The sequence below is a fragment of the Halictus rubicundus genome, chromosome 3 (genome assembly GCF_050948215.1).
Source record: "Halictus rubicundus isolate RS-2024b chromosome 3, iyHalRubi1_principal, whole genome shotgun sequence".
NCBI lineage: Eukaryota > Metazoa > Arthropoda > Insecta > Hymenoptera > Halictidae > Halictus > Halictus rubicundus.
The window spans coordinates 4,874,826-4,899,859 of NC_135151.1; the positions used below are offsets into that span (position 1 = coordinate 4,874,826).

The window sequence follows — 25,034 nt, forward strand, 5'->3', positions numbered from 1 at the left end:
AGTAATTGGTACCCCACGATAATTGGGTCCCTTACCGTATGTTAACGAACTAAAAAAGGAGTCCATAGGAATTGGTATTTTGCATTGTCATACGAAAGGCTCCTCTCAACCGAAATGCGTTTCATTGCGAAAGCTGACAGCGCGCGATCAATTCTTTGATTTTCGTAAATACCCGATTCGGGACGGACGCACGCTAATTGCGGCAGTTCGGCAAACAAACTAAGCGGGAAAGTAAGAGATCCATTTCCGTGGAGGGTCTCGAGCGCCACCGGCATGGCAGCAAGCCGGCGGCTAATTAATCTAGCTGCAAGAAACGTGGACGAATTTATCGCGGTCTCGAGGGCGCGGCATAATAAAGAGAACGTATTACTCAGCCGCGTGCGTATTAATCGAGGGAGGAAAAGAGAGAGGGAGGGGGGAGAACGGCCGGGAAAAAAGCATGGGGCGTCGTTTATCCGGAAAAACGGCTCCCGTACGGTAAAGGCTCATCCTCGATACGTTATTACGATGTAGTCGTGAAATTTCCCTCGCGTCGGCCGGCGCATATTGCGTTTTCCCAGACGCGCGCGAATGATGTATGGTCCTTCGGGTGTCAAACAGAGGCGGCGCCGAAGTAGAACAGTTTCCTTGGCAAGGAAAACTTACCCACGCAGGACTTCCCGTCGGATGACAGGGCTTTTTCGTCACCGTCGCAGGCGCAGAAGAAACTGCCGTCCGTGTTCTCGCAGACCTCCATGCAACCGCCGTTGTCTATGGTGCACTCGTTGATATCTACGAACAGAAAGCGAAGATACTTTTACGCATGAGTAGCGCACCGGAACGCGGTCCGATATTCGGACGAAATTTCGAAGTTCAAATTTCGGACTCCGAGTACTGTGCGTGCCGCGCAAGAAGTCCCGTGAAAGGAATGCGGGATTGATTGGTCAGAGCGAAAGGTGCACGCCTCTGGCTGCTCTATCGACTGAAACGGTCGCACATACTATGCACCGTGTGACGTCAAACCCTAAGCATTGGATTATGAGAGCGTCAACGGTGGGGATAGGCGGGGCGAACGAAGGCCCAGTTCGTCCTTGTGCCGTCCTGCGTGACCTTTTGTGAGGCACGGACAGTACATTTACAGGATACAGTGAATTCTCGATACAGTCCGCGACAATACTATAAGACATCACTTAAAACGAAATAATTATGTGTCATATGAAAGAACTTCGTCGTATTTCATACAGAGTGTTATTAGTTACTTCTGGAGACGTCGTTTAACGCAGTGTTTTCGTTAGTATTTCTAAGAATTTGAAAGTAACACCAACTTTCCTTTTATCAACTGCGACAAAACTATAAGACAGGTAATGTATTTGTAAAAAATTAACACGTACAGGTTATTTTTATCGGTTATTAATATTTTGTGTTGCCACCTTTATTTTTTAGAACATGTAACATTCTTTTTGGGATAGATTTGTACAAGTTTTTAATCGTTTTTCGCTTAATTTTCTTCCATACCATTTCAACGCAGTTTTTCAATTGTTCTACAGTACTACACTGGGTTTCAATGATATTTAAATCGGAAGATCTCGCTGGCCATGGTTAAACGTCTATTTCGTTATTTTTAAAGAAGGCCTGTACTATCTTTGCTGAATGCACAGCTGCATTGTCTTGTTGGAAAATGTATTTTTGGTTGGCTATGGACTGAGCATGTTTTGACAAGTGCTTATCAATAACATCTATGTATTTCCTGCTGTTTATTTTTATGGAAATAAATTCAATTTCAGTTATTCCATGATATCCTGTAGCCACCCAAATCATTATTCCTTCTCCACCCATTTGTCACCTATGTAGTGTCAATTCCTCTTTTCTTAAATCGTGAAAATAATAATTATCAGGGCCATCTAAAGTAAACCGTTTCTCGTCAGAAAAAATTACTTTCCTCCATTTCTTACGCCAATGCATGCGTTGTTTTGCAAAATCTAATCTGGCTTCTTTATGACGGTTAGTTAGCGGCGGTCTTTTCAAAATTCTACGCCTTTTTAAATTATTTGAAGCCTTTATTATTCGTTGTACTGTCCTGACACTTGTTTTTACACCAGTTTCTGTCGCAATTGGTCGTGCCGTTGATGTAGAGTTCCATGGATGTCGTCAAATATTCCGTCTGTCTTATGCAGTTGTCAACTTTGGATGGCCTCCTGGATTCTTTTTACCATAGTTTTCACTATTTTTTAAATAATTATAAACTACACAACGGCTTCTTTCAAGAATTTCAGAAATTTTTGCCACTGAATGATTTTCATTTCGCAAATTATTGATAATTTTAATCTCTGTTTCATTTAATTTTTTTCCTCGTGGCATTTTGTATAAACACAAATATTGCAAGTTGATTAATATTTTTCAGGGTTTACTTAAATTATTTACTTCAATTACTGACACATTAGAAGAATATTTCATTGATGATCTTTTTGCTTTCACCGTTTGCGAGCAACTGTCTTATAGATTTGTCGCGGCTAACAAGAGGTCAAGCTTGTGTAGCTTTCAAGTTCATAGAAATTCTAACGAAAACAGTACGTGGAACGACGTTCCCAGAAGTAAATAATAACACTTTGCATGAAAGATAATGAAATTCTTCCATATAATACATACTTATTTCGTTTTAAGTGATGTTTTATAGTATTGTCGCGGACTGTATATGAAGAACACTATCAGAAGAACAATATCAAGAACACGGGTCTTGGCAGCGTCGTGTATCGTACAGGAGACATACCCGAGTATTATGTTTACACACCTCGGCGTCTGAGACCTCTCGAACTCCGTGACCCCTCAAGGGGTATACCCTGCGGTAGTGGGAATAATTCCGCGACGTTTATCACCCACGCCTTGGCGACATATACAGGGTGAGCCACGAATCGTGACCAGTAGAGATTACTCTGTTATTAGCAGCCCTACAACGCCGGAAGATATGCGACAAAGAATTGTAGATGCATGCTCAGCTATCAGTGCAGAGGTCATAGAAAGTGCTAAACACTTTTTTATTCGGCTGCATTCGTCATTGCGGCTAATGGACACCATTTCGAACATCGCTTTAATTAAGGTAAAAGTAATGTTACTTGAAATCCTCTAACAGATAGGCGTAAAAAAATTATAGGTGTATTTGCAAAAAATTGAAGGTGACCTTGAAAAATCATGAAAAAAATAGTTGACAAAAAATTTGCTATAATCACGTGAAAGCTTTCTTGAAACCATGCTATATCTGATGAAAACATTTTCGATCGGACTGCTAATAGCAGAGTTATCTCTACTGGTCACGATTCGTGGTTCACCCGGTATAGAGAAATCATTGTATTATGAACCGTCTTCAATTACAGTAACCCACGAAAATGTTCGGACGTCCTTTAAATCAGAATAGATTTTCCAAAATTGACTTAACTATTTTTTAACAATTGGAAGTATTGATTTGCTAAATGACCAGCAAAGAAGATTTCGAACAAATTTTCGAAAAATTCACCGGGTATTAGTTCACGTTTATGTATAATGGTTTGTGTGAAAAATTCGTGTATTTTACTATATTATAAGGAACTCCTTTTATGCATGGGACACGCAACGCGGGAGCTTTAAATGTTAGTGGAATACGCGAACGGAATCAAAATGTCTTTCTTCTCCCTCCTATGTCTCTGTCCTTTTCTACCCTCATTCTCTCTCCCTCTCTCTCTCTCTCTCTCTCTCTCTCTCTCTCTCTTTCTCTCTCTCTCGCTCGCTCTCTTCCTCTGTCTAACAATTTATAAAATTTTTAGACCCGGATGAGTCTCGTGCTCGGTTTACTAACGCTCTGTAATGAAACTGCGGAGTACACGTACCAAGAACCGCAATGTATCGTAGTATACGTGACATGTTTTGAAAGGAAATCAATTGAAAACTATTCCCCGCGTGAGTGATCATCGATTTTCAATAGATGGGTGACAAGATTCGTTCCGGATGGAGGATACAGGATTGTTTTAAGTCTTTTGTTGGCATACGTACGGCTTCCATATTGTGTGTAATTACGTACCGCCGGGACTAAATAGTTCTTTTTAATATTTCTATCATTTTTATTCACTATTCGAACCACTCGTTTGTCAAATCCATTAACCCCACAGAATAAAAAGCAGGGAGAATCGATACAGCGTACCCACGTATATTCATTTTTTAAATTTCCCCCAGTTTCTTTTTGAAATATAACCAATCAAGCATCGACGGTTCGGTCAGAACGTTTGAAAAATGAAAAAGGCGGGATCGAGCGAAGTTTATTAAAAAAAATTCAAACAATCGCGACAGTTATACGAGAAAAGATCAGAGGCAAGTCTTCCCGACTGAATTCGGTGGCTCCAGCGTCGAAGTTCAAAAAATGAGTTCTTCTTCGATGAAGCGTACGAGCAATACTCGCTGAACCGTATCTCCTTATTCCGTCGCGAAGAGGAGTTTTCTATTGTATTTCTCGCACTAAAATTCCTTTTATGTCCCGTGTCTCTTTCACCCGGGGTGGTGTTCAGCGGCAACAAAAGTAAACAGAAGTGACGATAATCATGCCGTATTCTATCGGGCCCGCGGAAAACCAGAGGAAATCCATAGTTCGTGTACGAAAGGGACGTACTTTGACCTTACATTCTATCCGAGTATCATCATGCCGCGGATACAGGACGTCGCGCGTGGTATAGTACCTACCGCGTATGGTACCACGTATGCTCGTATAGTCGTGCAGTCGTATCTCTGTAGGTTGTGAAAGCGACGGAAGTCGAGCGCTCTTGGCGGTCATTGAAAGTGCTCGAGGCAATCGCAATCTGGCCGACCCTTGTACCCCTATTTCGGTCAATTTAGCGTCATCGCGTGGACAATTGATCAGTCCAACGGGGGGGGGGGTAGTGGGGCACCGCCGTTGAAGAATGCGAAATCGTTTGGGAGAAGTCATTCGACGTATGAAAAAGACCTGATCCCTTTCACCCGACACGCACACTGTGGTACAAACGCGATCAGATTTCGTTCAATGGGTATTCACGATCGTCTCCACGTGAATGACTGTATACTGCCTCGTTCCAAAGCGCGTGTTAGCGACGTTGATCGTTATCAGTAGGCTGCGGATGTGCTTATCCGAAATAAAAGTTCTTTGCATCGATTACAATGTCTTTCTTCCTCCAACTCTAGACTCGCGGGACCCATCGAATTGACGGATTTGAAATTTTTTAATTTACTATTATTCAAAATCGACGTAAATACAATTTTGTTATTTTTATGAAGCAACGTAATCATTTTCGTAAGCTGAGTCTAGCTTAATTCTTTGAATCTACAGTGGCGGCCATATACTTAAGTACAGTTGATAAAATTAAATATTATTTCCTGTACACTTATACGTCAAACAAGTATACGAAAATCAATTATACTTTTTATAAGTTCACAAAATAGTTTTCTTTAATTTACTATAATTAAAAAGTTTTTTATATTTTTATACTAAAGTGTCACATTTTCTGCGGACACATAGTTAAGTACACATCGAAACTCCTATATTTTCACATGTTTCTTTAACTCATAATTATAATACATTAATATGTAGACCCTTATTCTTCATAACTGCAGCACACAGTAAGTAGTTGTCCGCTACAAAACTGACAGATCGGAACAAAATATTTACAAAATACTTATTTTCTCGAAATAAGTCAAAGTTCTACTGCAGACATGTACATCGGGGTGTAACACTCTTAGAAATAAATTGTTGATCTGAGTTCCGTAGAAATAAGTCAGGTTTTAAAGTTAAGTTCCTGCTTTAAATTGCACCTACTCATGTTTACCATGAATGCGTAAAGTACCGGCGTTTGAAGAATGGTAATTGCTAAATATTGATGAAAAAACGAATAGAACGTTATTTGGAGGTAAGAATGTAATAACAGCCTTAACGCCTCGGCGTTCTGCTTTATTCATAGCAAAAGTTTGGGAAAAATCTGAAGATTCTCAGCTGCGGTACTTTTTGCGTTGTTTCTGGCTGCTCGAGCGCACATATGGCAGCCATCGATCCGCTAACCATACGGCAGGTGCTTGAGAAAATGCATTATTACAAGGTACAATTACAGTATCTTGTTGCACGAAGATCTCCCACCGGAATACTTGAAATTCTTCCAAAAAAAAGGGCTTATATTTTCCCTCCATTGCTTCGTAAATTTCGCATTAATGTTGCCTTCATTAATTCAATCTTATTACTTCCATTATAAATTTAATGCTTCCCCTCAATCTGTATGCAAATTAATATAATACCATTCGAAGTGCATTTCCAAGAGCCGAGATTAGTAAGTTTAGATTTCAGTCACCTAGATTATAATTCAATTAAAAATGGAGTCAAATCCCGTGGAACTTAATTTTTCTATTTCATTACGATTTGCATATCTGCGTATGCGACAAATACACAGTTTTTTTACAATTTCCTTGCGTATATACTGTTGACATAATATCTTTGTAATACAATATATTTTAATATATACTTATGTATGTTATTACTTTGTAGTATATTATGTATAAGTCATTTTAGTTGAAATCAATGTAGCACACTATTCTAAATTTTACACTCACGCAGCACACTAATCTAAATTTTGGACATCTAAATGAGGGTTTAGTAGATTTTTATTAGAACTTTCCGTCTTGGAGGTAATGCAATTTTTAATCACACCATAACCGTCTAAACTAGCTTGTCTCGCTTGCAACCTACATTCACTTATAACTAGACTGAGGAGCCTTATGCATTTATGGCACGTGCAACTTTGTAGAACGCAAACAGGCGAGCATATTAATTATTTTATGATTACTACAAGATATCTTCTGTTCGATGCAGAAAAATTTTCCCTTCTTCAGATTTTTATAAAACAACACATTTAGTAAATACAATTTATCGTTTTATAAAACACCAACAAAAATGTCATCATAAAATCTAGATTCTCCAATTGTAATTTGAAACAACGACATGCATAAAATTAATTTGATTTTCTTTACACAAGTATCGTTCTCCTAAATATGTGTATGTCCAGCATTGAAAAAATGTAGAAGATAAAACTGCGTTCTAACAGCCTAATAATTTAATCAATTCTTCTAATGTATTTAGAGTTTTATATTGGACCAGTCAATTTTTGTTGTAAACGTATAAAATCCGCAGGCGTCAAGATCTACACTTTGATAAATGAAATTTGTTTCCGGGAAAGAAGTGATTGTTTTATTGTCGGGCAATTTCTTCGTCTGGGCACCTCTAGTCCCTCTGTTCTGTGCTGATGCAAGAGACCCTAATATAATCTGCATACTAATGCAGTAGATTGTAGCCTATCATTAGATTTATGAAGGGCTGGCTTGCACCTTGCCTTCCTGTGCTTTTCTCTCGTGTTCGTTATTAAGGGTTACACCGAAATCTCCAACATGGCTTTGATAAACAACACTCGATGTACTGTAACTAACCATGAGCGATAGCAGCATATCGACAGCAGCACAATGTTGTTCCTAAGCCAGTAGTACTTCGGCCATCAAAAGTGAAAATATTTATTTATATGACTTGGACTAAATAATGGAGACCTTCTCCATACCAGAGAAAAGTTGCCAAAAGCATGATCACACAAGCCTTACATCAGAGCTGGTCAACGTCTGCCCGTACGGGCAGCGATTTTCTTGCCCCGGGCGTACACAGAACAGCGGGCGCGAAGCCACGCCCCTGCGGGCAAGGCTGCATGTATTTGTCACACGCATTGTCACAGCCACGTGGCAAGCTACGGCTGTGATATGGCCTACCCCCACTCCGCTAAGGCACTTGCCCGTAGCTGTGCCCGCGGGCATCGACGCAGTGTCGCCAGATCAAGACTTGTTCCCCCCACTCTAATTTCCCCTTCTACCGCGCTATTCCCCAAGTTTCCGACGCGTTTCTCTGTCGCGCATACCCTGGTACTGGCAAAGAGAGGGTAACTTTTCCCCTAAATTCGTGCTCCCTCCCCTCATCTGGCGAAACTGGCTGTGCCCACTAATAGCTCCACTAATTGCCCGCTAATAGGCATGTTGAGCAGTTCCGTCTTACATAATTATGAATGACAAATATAGTGTCTACAGTCGGTTTTTTTTCGCCATTTTTACAGTGTGATCTCCAAATTGAATTAAAAGAATTAGGTGTGGTGTAACTTTCGTTAATTATATAATAAGCAACCATCTAAAAAATTCCTTAATTGTATGCCCAGTAAAACTGAAAATTGAACAGCTTAGTAAACGTCTAAAAACTCACCATTAACGAACTATTTCAAATAAAAGTAATAATAAAATTGTTTCTGAAATTTCGAGATCAGTGTTTCATTAGTTTGGCACTATTACATTATTATATATATTTCTGGAAGATTGACGTATCAGAACAACATCTGACGTATCAGAATATTAATATTAATGTGCAGACCGAACATTGTTGGTCATTCATTTAATTAGAGCGTAGCAATTACATTAGCCCATACTTGTGGTTCACTATCTAAATAAATTTAAATGCTGATGCTCAAACAGAGGGTATGATAGCGTGTATATGCATAATGCATTACGCTTCGAAATGTCAAATACATGGTTGCCAGAATTGGTCAACCGTGTACATTGATATGTTTGATCAGTTCCACTCCGCAATTCATTCGCTTGGTTGGCTGGAAAATTTAACGCATGGCATGAAGTTTGAAAGTGGGGCGTCACGTCCGATAACAATGTTACAGCTGCTTAATTACAGAAAAAATGTCGTCCATGGTCAACGAACATTTACAAAGATTGTAAAGTTTCCTCGTCCATAGTCTGCAGATCTTTATACAAAACAAAAATTTGTTGCGTCAACTGCAAGAAACCGAGACACAAATAAAAATTAATTTCTCTGGTTAATAATCTTAACAATCCGTCAATAGTACGTACACCCACATTCTGAAGTTCTTTTCATTCGTTTACGGTATTATGCTTCGCCTATTCATTTTAGTCATAAATGCATAAAGTTCACAGCCTTTTCATTTCTTCCGTCACGTTATAATGTGTATTGCATATTGAAACAAATACTTGAAAATCATAAAATAATGAGGAGATGTTAATGTAAATGTAAAATGGAATTATAATGAATTCAATGAAAAGACATTGGATCAATATTTGCACTGAATGCGCGAAAGAAAAAACAAAAATTGAGAAAACAGAGGTCCCCAAACGTGGAGGAAAATTAACCAAGCCCGAAAGAACAAATGACACGGAGATACAGTAGCAGTCTAAATTAACTACAAGATTTGTGTGCACAATCAACTTTGCGAAATAGTAGACAGTTCACAAAGTAGACACAGACGAAGTCTGCGACAGAAGAGCATTTGTCTCAGCTTCTAATCTTCACTGCTTCGAGCATGTCATTAAATACCTGGCGTTCATTTTTAAAATTAGCGAGCACCTTTTAAAATTTCCATCGACCTCGCCTCCTCGTCTTTAATTTCGCGGACTCGAGAGAGGAAACTAAAAATTAGAATGTTTCGAGGCAAGTGTAAATAGCCGTGTACGTGAACGACGCACAGGTGTTTGCGTTCGCGGGCTCGTAGCTGCGATTCAAAATAAATAAAGTTACCGCGGCAAGTGCCGCGAGCCAACCGATAATGAGATACTTGCAGAAATGAATACTGTGTTCTATAAACGTGAAAAAGTTATGTCGGTCGTAAGAAACGTTCGCGAAACGTTAACGTTGTAACCATTTTCTGAAGTTATAACAACGCCCGGCGAAAACGCGCTATTAAAACGTCGCGTTCGGACAAAATAACAGTGCCGAGAAATGAGACTCGTAAAGAGGTGGTAAAAAAAATTCCAGAATATTCGCGAAAGTTCCGATGGAACTTCGAAGCTGGAAATATAAATGCGATGGACCACGGTGTTGCGTTGCGGAAAATACAGGCCGTGCCTACTTTTAAAACGTGGGTGACAGAAAATAATCAGAATCCGTATAAAATTAGGAGAAGATTGGTCAATTCATTATTGAGATACAGTCCGTTCTGTGACATGTTCCCTCACAGACTGTTTCTAATGTTATAATTAGGATGCGGATTTTATGCATTTATGCCAAAAATGGGTAAGCACAATTTAAAACAGTAAACATATTAAAAAGATTTAAGGGCACCAACGTATTGATTTCAGCTTAATAAAATAATTAAATGAAGAAAGAAATTTTTATTTCGCTCCTGTGTGTTGTAATCAATGCAAATATTTTTTACTTTGCATAAAGATCCGCAATCTATTCCGTAGTCTGATCCACAGTATATTCTTGTATATTCTGGTATATTCTAGTATATTCTGATATATTCTAGTATATTCTAGTATATTCTGGTATATTCTAGTATATTCTGGTATATTCTAGTATAGTCTGGTATATTCTGGTATATTCAGATATCATCTGGTATATTCTAGCATATTCTAGTATATTGTGGTATATTCTTGTACATTCAAGTATAGTTTGGTATATTCTAGCATATTACAGTATATTCTTGTATATTCTAGTATATTCTAGTATATTCTAGCATATTCCAGTATATTCTTGTATATTCTAGTATATTCTAGTATATTCTGGTATATTCTAATATATTCTCGTATATTCTTCTCTATATTCAAGTATAGTCTCATATATTCTAGTATATTCTAGTATATTCCTGTATATTCTAGTATATTGTGGTATATTCTTATACATTTAAGTATAGTTTGGTATATTCTTGTACATTCAAGTATAGTTTGGTATATTCTTGTACATTCAAGTATAGTTTGGTATATTCTTGTATATTCAAGTATAGTTTGGTATATTCGTGTACATTCAAGTATAGTTTGGTACATTCTAGCATATTGCAGTATATTCTTGTATATTCTAGTATATTCTAGTATATTCTGTTAGAAAAATCGAAGTAAGCAAACGGTCGAGGCAGGCCATGTGGTTTTTGTCAGCGCGTTGCCCTTCCACAAGGGAAAGTCCTTTAGCTTGGGGGTGTCATAAACAAGGGGGCATACTGTCGAAGGCGTTCTCACGGCTGAGGATTTTTGGGACAGCAGGACATTCTTATTCTGACTGTCGTCGTGTACGTTTGTTGCGAATAAAGATTCATAGCATATTGTAATACGCCCACATTTATTTAAGTTAACGATATCGCGTTATCAATCTCTTTGAATTTTTCTTACATATCAGAAGCGGGATTAACCGTGTGTGAAGTGCGCATTTTTGGAGTACACTTACGTGCATTTTGTGTACAAACTGTTAAGTGCTCCAGACTATAAAGTGTGCGATTAGTGTAAGGGTTAGTGAGTAACCAGTATTAAGTATAGACGTTTTAAACTTTGAACTCTGAACTTTTGTGAACTTTGTTGTACGTGACAAGACAATTCGAATATGGAGCGTGCATCGTGTAGCCGTGACGGTGACGAAAGGGTACCCGACGCCTTGGAGTCGCGTCTTAATAAATTGGAAAATCTGATGGAGGAGTTTTTAAAACGCTCTCGTTCGCGTACACGGTCGCGTGTGTCCCGACGGCGGGATCCGAGCTCGCGTTCGCGTAGCCCCGAAGTACGGTCGCGAAGCCCGCAAAGACGACGCTCCGAGTCGCGTAATGTTCGGCTTGATCGTGCGGAAGAAGACAGCCTGAACACGCGTAGCTCCGCGTCGCGCGCGAAGTCACCGCAGCAGGTGCGTCCCGGGGATGAACAATTGATCCCGATATACGATCCATCGAAAGAGGATCTTTCGATTGAGAATTGGGTTCGCCACGTGAATGAGTTGGCGTCGCGTTTCGGTTGGGACGATCTCAGCGTGATGCGGTTAATCGCGACACGTTTACGGGGGCACGCACGCCAGTGGTACGATACGCGTGTGCGAGTCGCGACTACCTGGTCGGAAACGAAAGTGCTACTTGTTGCGCAATTTCGGCGGACAATGCCATTTTCGAAATTGCTCCGGGAAGCAGATTTATACGAAGCAAGGCCAGGACAATCCTTGGGAGATTATTGCTTCCAAAAATTGAACTTTATAAGGCGCCTGGACATCAATTTGCCGGACGACAAGATTGTGGACACGGTGATTTTCGGCGTACCGGATGAAACGATCGCCAGGACATTGAGATCGGCGAAACACACCGACCCCAACGACTTATATGCGTCGATGTGTGCGATGGGGAATATGCCTGGTAAGGACGAGAAGAAGACGAAGCAGGAACGCCAAGTAGCGGTTCGCCCAGCAGCACCAAAGTACGGCGTAAACGAAAAGCCACGGACTGTGGCATGTTACAATTGCGGCAAAACTGGTCACATGGCAAGGGATTGCAGAAAGCCAAGAGCGGAATGCGGCCTGTGTAAGAAGTTAGGTCACAGACGGGAGGATTGCCGGCAACAAGAGGTAAATATGGTACAGATCATTAAAAACAGTACTAATATTTATCAAATATTCGTTCGCGTTAACGGTCACAAGGTAGAAAGCTTAGTAGATACCGGAAGCGCATGTACGATTATGCATTCGTCAATAGCGGAAAAGTTCTGTATTGATACGAAGATCGTGACCGATACAGTATTCAGGGGATTTGCTAATCGATCAGTAATAATAAATAGAGTCGCGCCGATTACAATAAGAGTCCAGAATGTAACGGCGGACGTAGACTCATTTATTATACCGGATGAGTATACGGCCCATGATGTAATTCTGGGAAGGGATTTCTTACAGCAAGAACACGTGATAATGTTGAAACGGGGGAACCAACTCACGTTTAACGATATCAGAAATTCAAGAAAGCCTCAAATTATTTCTGCAATGGATATTTACGTCGTCGAAATAGATCCCAAATTAAATTTAGGGAACATTGGGAAAACGGAGCGGAAACTTTGCGTCACATTGATCGAAGAATTTCGCGATTGCATATCGTCGTCAATGCGAGATTTAGGGAAAACGAATACGGCTGCAATGGAAATTAAATGTCTTACGGACGAACTGGTAGTATATCACCCGTATCGTCTCGCGGAACCGGAGAAGAAGATCGTTCGCGAAATAATTAAGGATTTATTAGACAATGGAATTATTAGAGAATCTGATTCGCCGTATGCGAGCCCGATCACGCTGGTGAAGAAGAAGACAGGGGATACAAGGATGTGCGTGGATTATCGCAAATTGAATGCGATAACCATAAAGGACAAATATCCCTTACCCCTCATTGACGACCAAATCGACAAGCTAGGAGGCAATAAGTATTTCACAGGTCTTGATTTAGCATCAGGGTATTACCAGGTACCAGTTGCAGAAGATTCCATTGCGAAGACGGCGTTTGTCACACCGGAAGGACACTACGAGTTTTTACGAATGCCTTTTGGCTTAACAAACGCGCCAGCCGTTTTTCAAAGACTAATGAATAAGGTTCTGGGAAATTTGAAGGACACAGCGGCATTCCCTTACCTGGACGATGTCATCATACCCTCGAAAACGGTAGAAGAAGGCATCGAAAAATTACGGAAAGTTTTGGAGGCCTTTCGAACACATGGCCTGACCCTTAAGTTGGAGAAATGTTCTTTCTTCAAAGAGACGATTGAGTACCTGGGTCGTGAAATAAGCGAACAGGGGGTGAGGCCGGGTCAACGAAAAATAGACGCCGTAAAAAATATGCCACCGCCTGAAACGGTAAAACAGGTACGTCAATTCATGGGATTAGCAAGTTATTTCAGGAAATTTATCAAGAACTTTGCAACGCTTGTGGAACCTTTAACGCGTCTCACACGTGTGGCGACCATGGTGCGTGGGAACGTGGAATTTTCGGACGCGGAAATTCCATCCTTCTCAAGTGCGTACCATGGGAGGTCGGGTTGAGGGCTTGGTCATTTAAGTGACGATTGCCAGAACCTCGGCTCGACCGTTACAGTACCCTTAAGAGTGAAGTCCCCGGATGCAATGTGTGGGGGAGGAAACTTTCTCCATGCCCTTGTGGGGGTGGAGAACCTCTCCCAATTTTAACGGTTTTTCGGGGACATTATTTAACGCGCCTCAGAAACGAGAAAGGCAGAAAGCTTTGGACTCTCGCGGAGAACGATAGCTCCAGAGAGTTTTAGTCTGAGTCACCCGCGACGGTTTTGTTATACGCGACGTAGAGTTTCCGTATATTTTGGTCTTCGCATTTTTCTCATGGACTCAAGTTTTCTCGTTGTGTTTTATAGTCTTTATTATTTGTTAATTGTTAACCAGTTCTCGTGAATAAACTATATTTTTTGTTACCCGTGAAACCATCGCGTCACATATCATTTCATTTACCCCACGTCACCTAAACACGCAAGAGTGTACCATGGCAATGGAAGGAGCCGCAGGAAAACGCCTTCCGACGGGTGCAAAAGAAATTAACAGCACGACCGGTGTTATGTATCTTCGATCCAGCTCGACCTACCGAACTTCATACTGATGCGAGTTCTCTGGGTGTCGGAGCAATATTGTTGCAAAAACAAGAAGACGGAAAGTTGACAGCGGTTGCTTATTTCAGTAAGCAAACAACAGCGGACCAAAGGTGCTATCATTCCTATGAATTGGAAACAATGGCAGTAGTTTTTGCTCTGCGGTATTTCCGGGTATATTTACTGGGAATAGAATTTAAAGTCGTAACGGACTGCAACGCGTTAAGGACAACCTTTTCAAAGAAGGACTTATTGCCACGCATAGGACGATGGTGGTTGGAAGCGCAAGAATACACTTTTGAAATCCTGTACAGACCGGGGACGAAGATGGCACATGTGGATGCACTCAGCCGAAATCCTCAACCAATCGCTCTTGAGGTCGCCTACGTGGACATTACGGAGGCGGAATGGATAACGTCGGCACAGATGCAGGACGAGCAATTGTCACGGATCCGAACAATTCTCGCCAACAACGAAAAGTCACCCGAAACAAAACATTATTTTCAAGAGTATGCGTTAAGAAAGGATAAGCTATACCGACGGTTAACAGGTAATAAAACCGTGTGGGTTGTTCCGAAAAACGCTAGGCTCCAAATATGCAGATTATGCCATGACGACGCTGGACATTTAAGCACAGAGAAGACATTGGAACGGATACAGCGGAACTATTGGTTTGCGAATATGCGACGTTTCGTAATGAAGTACGTAAACGCATGTCTAAGCTGCGCATACTACAAGCATACGTCAGGGAAGAAACAGTGTAAATTAAACACTATAGAAAAGATCCCAATTCCGTTTCACACGTTGCATGTAGATCATGTAGGACCATTCGAGACGAGTAAGAAGGGTAATAAGTATTTACTCGTAGTGGTGGATGCGTTCACGAAATTCATGATCGCGGAGCCGGTAAAAAGCCAAAAGACTCGTCACACTGAAAAGGTGTTGTTAAATTTTATGTATTTATTCGGTGTTCCGACGAGGATGATAAGTGATCGTGGAACGAGTTTCACGTCACAAAGGTTTGCTACTCTGTGCAAAACGTATGGCATTAAACACGTACTTAATGCGGTAGCCACACCAAGGGCAAACGGACAGTGTGAACGGTATAATAAAACTATCGTTGACGCTTTAGCGACAAGCTCAGCAGGTCAAGATCCACGAGACTGGGACATCCAGGTAAAGAAGGTGCAGAGTGCAATGAACACCACGCACAACAAAAGTATTAATACGACGCCGATGAAAGCATTGATCGGGTGCGATACGAGAACAGTAGCTGAAGGAACACTACTGAGTCTCGTACAAGAAGGAATAGATCGATTGGATTTGGCCGCGTTGCGAGGAAATATGAGCAAACATATTTCCGAAGATCAACGTAAGCAGAAGGAGCGGTATGACCGTACGCGAAAGGAAGCGCGCAGGTATACTGTCGATGAACTGGTATTGGTACGAATAACCAGTGAACCGGCAACGGGGAGCAGCCGAAAGTTGCTACCGAAATATAAAGGACCGTTCAAGGTTCGAGCGGTGCTGCCAAATGACCGCTACGACGTAGAAGATTTACGAGAAGGGGTGAAACGATTACGAACAGTCGTTGCAGCCGATAAAATGAAGCCGTGGATTACCATCCAAGGGGATGACCACGATGCTGAATGAAAGCGATTTTTATATATCCTTTTATCAATGTATACAGGGACTAAAGATAGTCGCCAAGTAAGTAGTTAAACATTATCTCACATTTTGACTATGTTCACAGAAAGGAAAAGACAAGCCGAAGGTGTAAGCTAGACACGGACGGTAGAGAAGGAGGAGAAGGGATCTTTGCCCGACGACCAGGCAAGATCCAAGGAGCGAGGGCAACGGCCTAAGCACCTGATCGAGGAGGACGACCAAAGGGTGTCATCCACCACGGTTCCGACGGGACCCACACAAGGAAAAGAAGGATGCAACGGCATTCAGGCACAAGGTGTGTCCCAATGCCAAGGATAGATACAACGGTATCTTAGACAAACGAGGAAAAATCACGCGGGGCTACAACGGTACCCCAGTAAGACTCGACACCGAACCAGACGGACACAAGGTGTGTCTCAGGCAGGGTGGTGATGAGCAAAGGATGCGACGTGCATCATAAAGTAAGACTCGACACCGAACCAGACGGACACAAGGTGTGTCTCAGGCAGGGTGGTGATGAGCAAAGGATGCTACGTGCATCATAAAGCAAGACTCTACACCGAACCGGACGGACACAAAGAGTGTCTCAGGCAGGGTGGTGATGAGCAAAGGATGCAACGTGCATCAAAAACGAAAGAAGGGATACGACGGTATCCATAGTTGATCGTAAGCGATACGACGGTATCGTGTTACGACAACAACCTTTATTTTCAGCCAAGTCTACACAACGAAAAGTTTTGTAAACAAAAAAAAAAAAAGAGAATTGTATTGTAAGTCTGAGGACAGATCTATCGTCAGTATGGCCGAATGTTAGAAAAATCGAAGTAAGCAAACGGTCGAGGCAGGCCATGTGGTTTTTGTCAGCGCGTTGCCCTTCCACAAGGGAAAGTCCTTTAGCTTGGGGGTGTCATAAACAAGGGGGCATACTGTCGAAGGCGTTCTCACGGCTGAGGATTTTTGGGACAGCAGGACATTCTTATTCTGACTGTCGTCGTGTACGTTTGTTGCGAATAAAGATTCATAGCATATTGTAATACGCCCACATTTATTTAAGTTAACGATATCGCGTTATCAATCTCTTTGAATTTTTCTTACAATTCTAGTATATTCTAGTATATTCTGGTATATTCTGATATATTCTTGGATAGGCTGGTATATTCTAGTATATTGTAATATATTCTTCTATGTTCTTCTATGTTCTGGTATATTCTAGTATATTCAAGTATAGTCTGGTATATTCTAGTATATTCTAGTATATTCTAGTATATTCTTGTATATTCGAGTATATTCTAGTATATTCTGGTATATTCTTCTATATTCAAGTATATTCTAGTATATTCTTGTATATTCTAGTATATTGTAGTATATTCTGGTATATTCAAGTATATTCTGCTATATTCTGGTATATTCAAGTATATTCTGATGTGTATTCTGATGTGTATTCTAGTATATTCTTGTATAGTCTTATATATTCTAGTATATTCTGGTCTATTCAAGTATAGTCTGGTATATTCTATTATAACTTATAACATACGACAGGAATAGGTCCACGATAGAAACAAATGCTCTTCTGGCGATGCGGCTGTGTCAAATAGTGGGGGAATGTCACTTCCTACCTTAATGGAATGAAGAAGAACAAATAAGTTGGTGAAAGTCCCCCCACAAAGGTAATGAAAAATATAGAACTTTTGTAATTGAATTAGCAGTGGTTCACACCGATATACCCGACCCGGTATCGGATTACGCGGCATGTTCACACTTTACACTGCTAATAGGCGAACTGACTAAGATCGTGTAGCTCCGTTCGGCTTAGATCAAGACATTACTGTATTCAGACAATGAATACTTCAAATTGATTAAAATAATCTCAAATAATTTCGAATAATCTAAATAATTTCATGTGCGACAATATAATACAATGTTAATTGCATTAGTTACATCGAACAAATAACAGTATCGAAGTGTTCACAATAATTTGATCGCTCGCTGTACTTCCGTGGCGAGAGCTCGCACGGCAAAACGTTCGAAAGGGAAATTCGTGCCGGAACGTTCACACCGCGAGCAGATTTTTCTTCATCCCTGTCATAATATTTGTCACTTGGTCGTTTCGACGTATCCCGACGTAACGAGCGGGGTGTGTCAATAGCTGAAGCTGTTCCGCCGCTCATTTAAAATCCAAGGTCAACACGAAACGAATCGTCGGAACTCGCGTAACTCGGTTCCCTTGTTTGCCGTATTCTCGATTTGCCACCGTTACTTTGCATTCAAAGCGTTTTCGCCCGGGGAAGCCGGCGAGGGCGACCAGGCCGCGAGAGAAAAGAGAATGATTTAAGGGGCTGCGTTTAAAGGCTCCTCTACATTCAGAATTCCGATTACAAGTTGACAGTGTGCCGGAGACCCTTCGGGGGATCGCTCGTGCAAACATTTGTGACGCTGAACGCACAACGAAAAGACGGCCGGCGGGGAACGCGACTCTTCTCGCTCGCCAAGCTGCGACAATGGAACGGATTCGTTACTGAAATTATGTTCGGCTTATTACGTGATTTAAGAATCGCGATTGTCCCGTTTCCCGCGCGCAAAATTAGAAAAATTCGGACCAGAGAGTAATTTGCCGGCGCGTCGCGACGCGACTCACAATCAGATGAAATTTCGGTCTGGTTCTCTGTAAATCTTGGACGTCGGGAATATTAATTCTTTCTACCCCGGAACATTATCATATTTCATTCTACAGTTATACCTAATGAATTGAAACGGACTTTCTGGCTCGACTTCGACCACCGCTGCGTCTCCCGAATCACTGGGAAATTTATGTTTGTTTTAAACTCGATGTAACTCGGACGTTTCCTTTTCATGAAATTTTAATGAAATTCCGGTGTTTAATTCAGTCGTGTCCCGAACCTGTTATGCGAACGGAGATCATTACCTTGGCAACGTTACACTGACGATACTGTGTCAGAATATGCAGAAATGAGTAAAAATAAAAATTTTGTTTTCTCAGAACAGGGCTGACAGGATAGCAAATAATTAACAAATAACAGTAAGCTTTTCTCTACCGAGGTCGAAAAACTTCTTTCAGTTTCGGTTTGCTTGAACTACTTTCGTTTCCCCTAAACAATGCAGACCTTACAGCAGAACGAGATTTTACAATTGAAAACGGGTCTGCCATTCAATATTCACAATGCAAATCGGTCCAACTCTTCTTTCGTGGAGCATAGTCCGCGCTGCTATTTGCGACTTCTAACGACAGTGTTCCTAACAATGTTGTATCGTCTCATGACACGTAGTTGGGTTGTTTTATCGCGATCCGGAACATTCAATCTCTCTGTGCGATACGCAAGAACTTCTCGATAAATTCGCCGCTCGCCAGAGAACTTTACAGCTCAAAGCTATCGTTTATGAGCACGTTGAGTTTCGCCGGAGTCAGTTTGAACAATTTGGAGTTCGGGAATAGACGTTTGTTCAGCGTAAATGTAATTTCGCCGCTTGTCAAATTCTTGCACGGAGGCGTTCATTAACGTGCCACCATATCGGAACTCTTCGAGGAGAAAAAGCGTGGAACCTAGTGGTTCTTCCTTTCAGTTTCCGAATGAATTTTCCGGTGGTGAAAGCGTAGCACGTGATAGTCATCGAAAAGTCTCGCCTGCACACAGCATGCTTTTTCAATAAAAAATTCATAAATCTTTTAATCCAATATTCGGCTGAATGTATTCATTTGCAATGTTCGAAAACAACAAATTACTTTACATGTAGTTCTTTGAAATAAAGCAGGACTTCTTTAAGTGTGATTCAATTTTGCTACATTCTTATTGTTGTTGCAAGATAATAACCATCTTGTCAAAGCAGAACTTCTTTAAGTATGATCCAATTTTGCTACATTCTTACTGTTGTTGCAAGATAATAACCATCTTGTCAAAGCAGAACTTCTTTAAGTGTGATTCAATTTTGCTACATTCTTACTGTTGTTGCAAGATAATAACCATCTTGTCAAAGCAGAACTTCTTTAAGTATGATTCAATTTTACTACATTCTTATTGTTGTTGCAAGATAATGATCATCTCGTCTGTATCCTGTGTCGAGCAATGTTCCTTTTTAGGTTCAACGAATTCGTTTTTAATCTGAAAACAGTTACAGTCTATTGTGGTTTCGCTCACCGTCAAATATTAATTACTTGTTTTATGCATTTATGACGAAAATGAATTGGTCAAACGTAAAACAGTGAAAGCATTAGAAGAATTTTATCTGATTTCTGTTTCCCAAAATTGACTTGGAAAATTTTCTACAAATGTTGTACAAACTGCAAGCAACGCTTTTTAAATTTTTAAGCGTAAAATAGGATTGAACTAATATGATATAAATGATCAGGATACCGCATCCGTTCATGATTTTTCAATACCAGTCAATTGTGCGAAATAGTAGTCATTCCAGTTGTTTGCTCTCTAATTAGTTCGGATAATCGAGGTTCTACCGCACCACACCGAAGATTACTTTAGACAGCGTTTCAACTTCTCTATCGAATGCACTTTAACAACTTCCGTAAGTTTCTGTAATCCGGGGAAACGGAGGATGGTAGAAAATGGTCAAAATCTGGATAACTTCATCATCTGAAATGTTAATAAGAGATCCCTGTGGCTGGAGATGTCGAGAAACTGAAAAACCAGTTATTTACCACGAGTATGACAGAAGAGTTATAAAATATGCAGACGAAATGAAAGCTGCGTAGAGCAAAGAGATACACGATCGTCTTTTCACCGACGACATCGATCTGATCACGAGATCAGTCGAAATCAAAGTTGATATCCAATTTCTCCATCCATACATATTCATCTGCATCTTTTACATCTTTCCTATTTAATTGGTTCGAAAGTTTTCTTTTCCAAGATGAAGCTAGGTATGAAGATGACTTTGTGGGAAATTATTCAATAAATTTCTGACAAAAATCACAGGAGGTCTGAATAAATGCGATCTTTATTTTTATATAGCAATACAGACCACTTTTACTGCCTGACAGTTCTTGTATTATTCTAGATGTTAAAAATAATTCTGATTATTTTCCAATCTTGTGAAGCTAGGTATAGAGATGACTTTTTATGGAATTATAGAAAAGTCCTATTTCTAGCTCCTAAATTGAATGAATGAAATGTTGCATTTGGAAAAACTAAGATCTGCAACAACTACACTCGAAAAATATACATTGAAAAATTAATAAATAAATCAACATCAATTTCCTAGTGTGGAAAAACGCCGTTGAGGATGAAACAGACGCTTAGTTTGTAGCACGAATAATTCCTGCCCGTTGAGAACGCTTTCAATTGAATCGTTATTAAATTATAGTTTTCGCGGAGGAAGTGCAAGCGTATCCATTAGTGTCTTGTTCTTGTGTACCCGGGCTTGCTCGCCGTGATTTAAACAGAAAATCCAGAAAATCGCCCGGCAAAGATGCAGAGAGCACAGTGTTTAACAATTTTCTAGAATTATTCACGCTGAGGGAAACGTTCTTTCACGAGGGTGTAACGCATTAAAAGCGGAAAGGAAAATGTTTGGTAAGTCGGAAACTTTATTGGATTATACTAATAGTTCCGCGGAGTTGGTTTGCAAAGTGGTAGAGAGCAACGCGCGTCGTTGTTCGAGCAGTTTGAGCGTCACGAACATAATTTCGAAATTTAATAGATACAATCGTTTTCAACGAATCCCATACTAGGCAACATCGCGGATCTCCATCCGAGAAAAGTAAAATGTCAGTTTCTGGAAACGATAAATCAACAAACCCTCGGGTGGACCACGTTCAGAACAATGATACATATTCCGTTCTACGATTTTTATCGTGTAATAGATTTACTATACGCCGTCTTTAATAGTTTATTGTTGAGATGGCGTTCACATTGTGAAACTGTTTTAACCTTTTGTCACTCGAATTGTGTTTATCTTTAATAATTTATCGCGATGTTCACACTGTGAAGTTATTATAACCATTTGTATTTGATGAGTTGCTAAAAATTTAAGTGTGGTCGGTGTAGTTGTCTGCGTCGATTAGTAGGAGTGGTTGCGCAACAATTAATTTCTTCCTTTAATAATTTTAATAGGTTTTAATTTCATAGGCTATGTCTTCTAATAATAGTTTAACTTTCCGGGATACACGGTTAGTTGGTTAAAGAAATAACGTGATTCGGTTAATTGGGATATTAAACTTGAAATGCATCAAGAACTCCGTTAATCGTTATAGTTATACGAGTATTGGCAATACGGAATCGCGATCCAATATGACAATAGTGTAAGCCGCTAGGCTACGGAGTGGATCCATGTGCACAAGCTAATTCGATTGCGGGCCCGGATCGTCTGGAACGGTAGAACGGGGCACGACCAGGACCGGGCGTCGGAATCTCGTTAGGTCGCTCATCTCCCTATGGGGAATTGTTATCGAGCTATCCATCGGTCGGCTGTTCTGAAATTTCGCGCCACGAAATGAACGACAGATGCAATTACAAGGGCCGCTGAAGAATGCTACCGTTATGGCCGCCCACTGTGCGCCGTGGACAAATCACTTTCGTTCGACAGAAGAATGCAATACGTCTCTCGCGGAGTTCACTAGCGTACACAGCACGTACGTCGATGCCAGAACGTCATAATTAAACTTCGAGCTATCATGCGAATAGAAATTCCGATAAATTAATTTCAGTCACGTCAGATTAAATGCGAATCTGCATATAATGTGTACGAACGTTGGACATTAGAGTGGAGGAGCAGCTGGATTTGTACGTCTAATACAAATAGCAAAAAAATAATATTTATCATTTCTGTATTTGCAAGTGTGGCATCTGAAATCGTATCACTAAATATCAATATTCTGAAATTTTAATGATAATGGCATTATAGTAATATTATTTATGTATATTAAATACACGGTTAATATATATACATTTAATACATATAATGTGTAATATTCATAAATAACATGTTGTTTGATAAATCATTTGTGATCGTCAGGAAGGTTTGAATAAATTGTACGTTTAAATGAATTTCAAAATTAGTATTTTCTAAAATATATTTTTTGAACGCACATTTTTACTACGCAGCTAAAAACTTAAACCCACTGTCTTCGACGTGTTCAAGAGTTTTACCTGAAACTTAAAACCTGTTCCAAGAGTTCAGAAATAATTTAAGTTTCACGCAATTAGATGTGGGAGGTTGAACAATGCAATTTGTATCACTAGACTTTTTGATACACCTTTTAACTTTTTTCTGTCGTATTTTTAAATATGTCTAACTAATTGTAAACCCAGTTACTGGAAAACTACAGAACTAAAACTTGTCTTGTGCTTAAAGAAACACTTAATATGCAAAACGCAGATTTTATACTTTCAAGTTTACAGATGTACAATACGTCTACTATGTTGCAAGACGATAGAACTATAGATACATTGCATTTCTATTCCTCGATATCTTACTGCTTTAGCTAAGTAAGTTTATTTAAACTTAAATTTATTTAAATTTAAGTTCTTATAAATTTAAATTATACTGATTCTGTGACGACACATCTTTATTTCTGATCATTTCTTTGTGAGACGTTTACTAACATATTCGTGACATTTTTCTGATTGAAACGACACCAAACACGATACAATTTGGATCACATTTACGTGTTTATCTCACAGTACAGAAGAACCTCGATTGTTGTCGCAAATCGAAAATACCATGGTTAATTAATTTCGGTTAACTGGGTAATCTCAGTCCAAAGCGAAATTGATACTTTCGACCACGGTCACCCCTATTCCAGCCACATTTTGTGCTCGGTGCAGTTAGTGTTAACTGCTGGCTCCTGAACTCTGATGTAAATTTAACCGTGCACCACTGTAGGTCGAAAACCAGCAAAGCCTTTGCTGGGAAATTCGATACTCCCTTAAATTGGTAACAGGGATTAAACTACTTACCGATACAAGTCCCATCGGGGGTGGCTTCGTAACCCGGCAGACAGGTGATCGACAAGCTGTCTAGTATCGGTTGATCTTTCATCTCCATCGGCGTGGCGCACCGATAAGATCCCGGCATATTGATGCAACCGTAGCGACATATTTCCGCTTGCAAATCAGGTTGAGCGCACTCGTCCACGTCTGGAAAAATAAAGAAATTATACTTCTCGTAGGTGTGTTTCACCTCGCAAGAGCACCGCGTACATATATAATTGTTTCGTAACCGAGATACCCTTACTAATTACATTCGAGACCTCGTATTCAGAGTGGAGCACTTAAACATAGGGTTAAATTTAATGACGCGAGCGGGTTGGAACGAGCCGTTGGAACCCGTCCGCATCATCGTTGCTCTCGTTATCCTTATACGTTAGTTTATAGGCGCAAATATTGTCCGCTCTATTTTTTCTTATTTTCTCTTTCATGGTGTGACTAACGAGTGGACTGCGTACTATACTAATGAGTGTTATGCAAATTCCCTTTTCCATCGGGGAATGTAAAACAGCTGAAATTTAATGAAATTCTAGCCGCGTCGCGAATGGCTGATCTAATTGAGAATACAGCCGATTTTTGAGGTGTTGCGGTGAAATGCGTGTTCTGTTAATCTGAGAAGATTTATACACTACAAATGTACGCTGTAGCGTGTTTATTATTGGAATTATTAATTAGAGACATCTAAGTGTCTCCATTATTCGTGATTATACGTGTAATCGTTTTAGGACAGGGTTACACTGTTTTCAAAGATGAATGCAACACAAATTCATACAAGAATTCGTTAAGGTTCTTTTGGTTATTCAAATTCCATGAGATCCATCCTTTTTCGAAAGTCTAGAAAAGCAAATATTTTTTCCTAGCCTCAAGATCAAGGTCATGTTATTATACATATCTGAATGTATTTTTCGATCAGTTATACGATGCAATAAAAAAAAATGCAGTTATGTACCAAAAGCACCGATGACCTTGGTGACTCCGAAAACAATGACCATCGGAAAAAATATTCTTGCC

The 25,034-nt window shown here is 40.1% G+C and overlaps 1 protein-coding gene across 2 annotated transcripts in view; it reads right to left on the reverse strand.

Annotated features, from left to right (window-relative positions):
- Nucleotides 1-25,034, reverse strand: part of LOC143352447 (uncharacterized) — a 103,318-nt gene that overhangs the window by 26,693 nt on the left and 51,591 nt on the right. For both annotated transcript variants that reach the window (XM_076784946.1, XM_076784945.1), the window contains 2 exons: nucleotides 23,994-24,173; nucleotides 646-771 (listed from right to left, as the gene is read on the reverse strand). In XM_076784946.1, coding sequence (XP_076641061.1) covers nucleotides 646-771; nucleotides 23,994-24,173 — 306 coding nt within the window. The remainder of the gene's footprint in view (nucleotides 1-645; nucleotides 772-23,993; nucleotides 24,174-25,034) is intronic.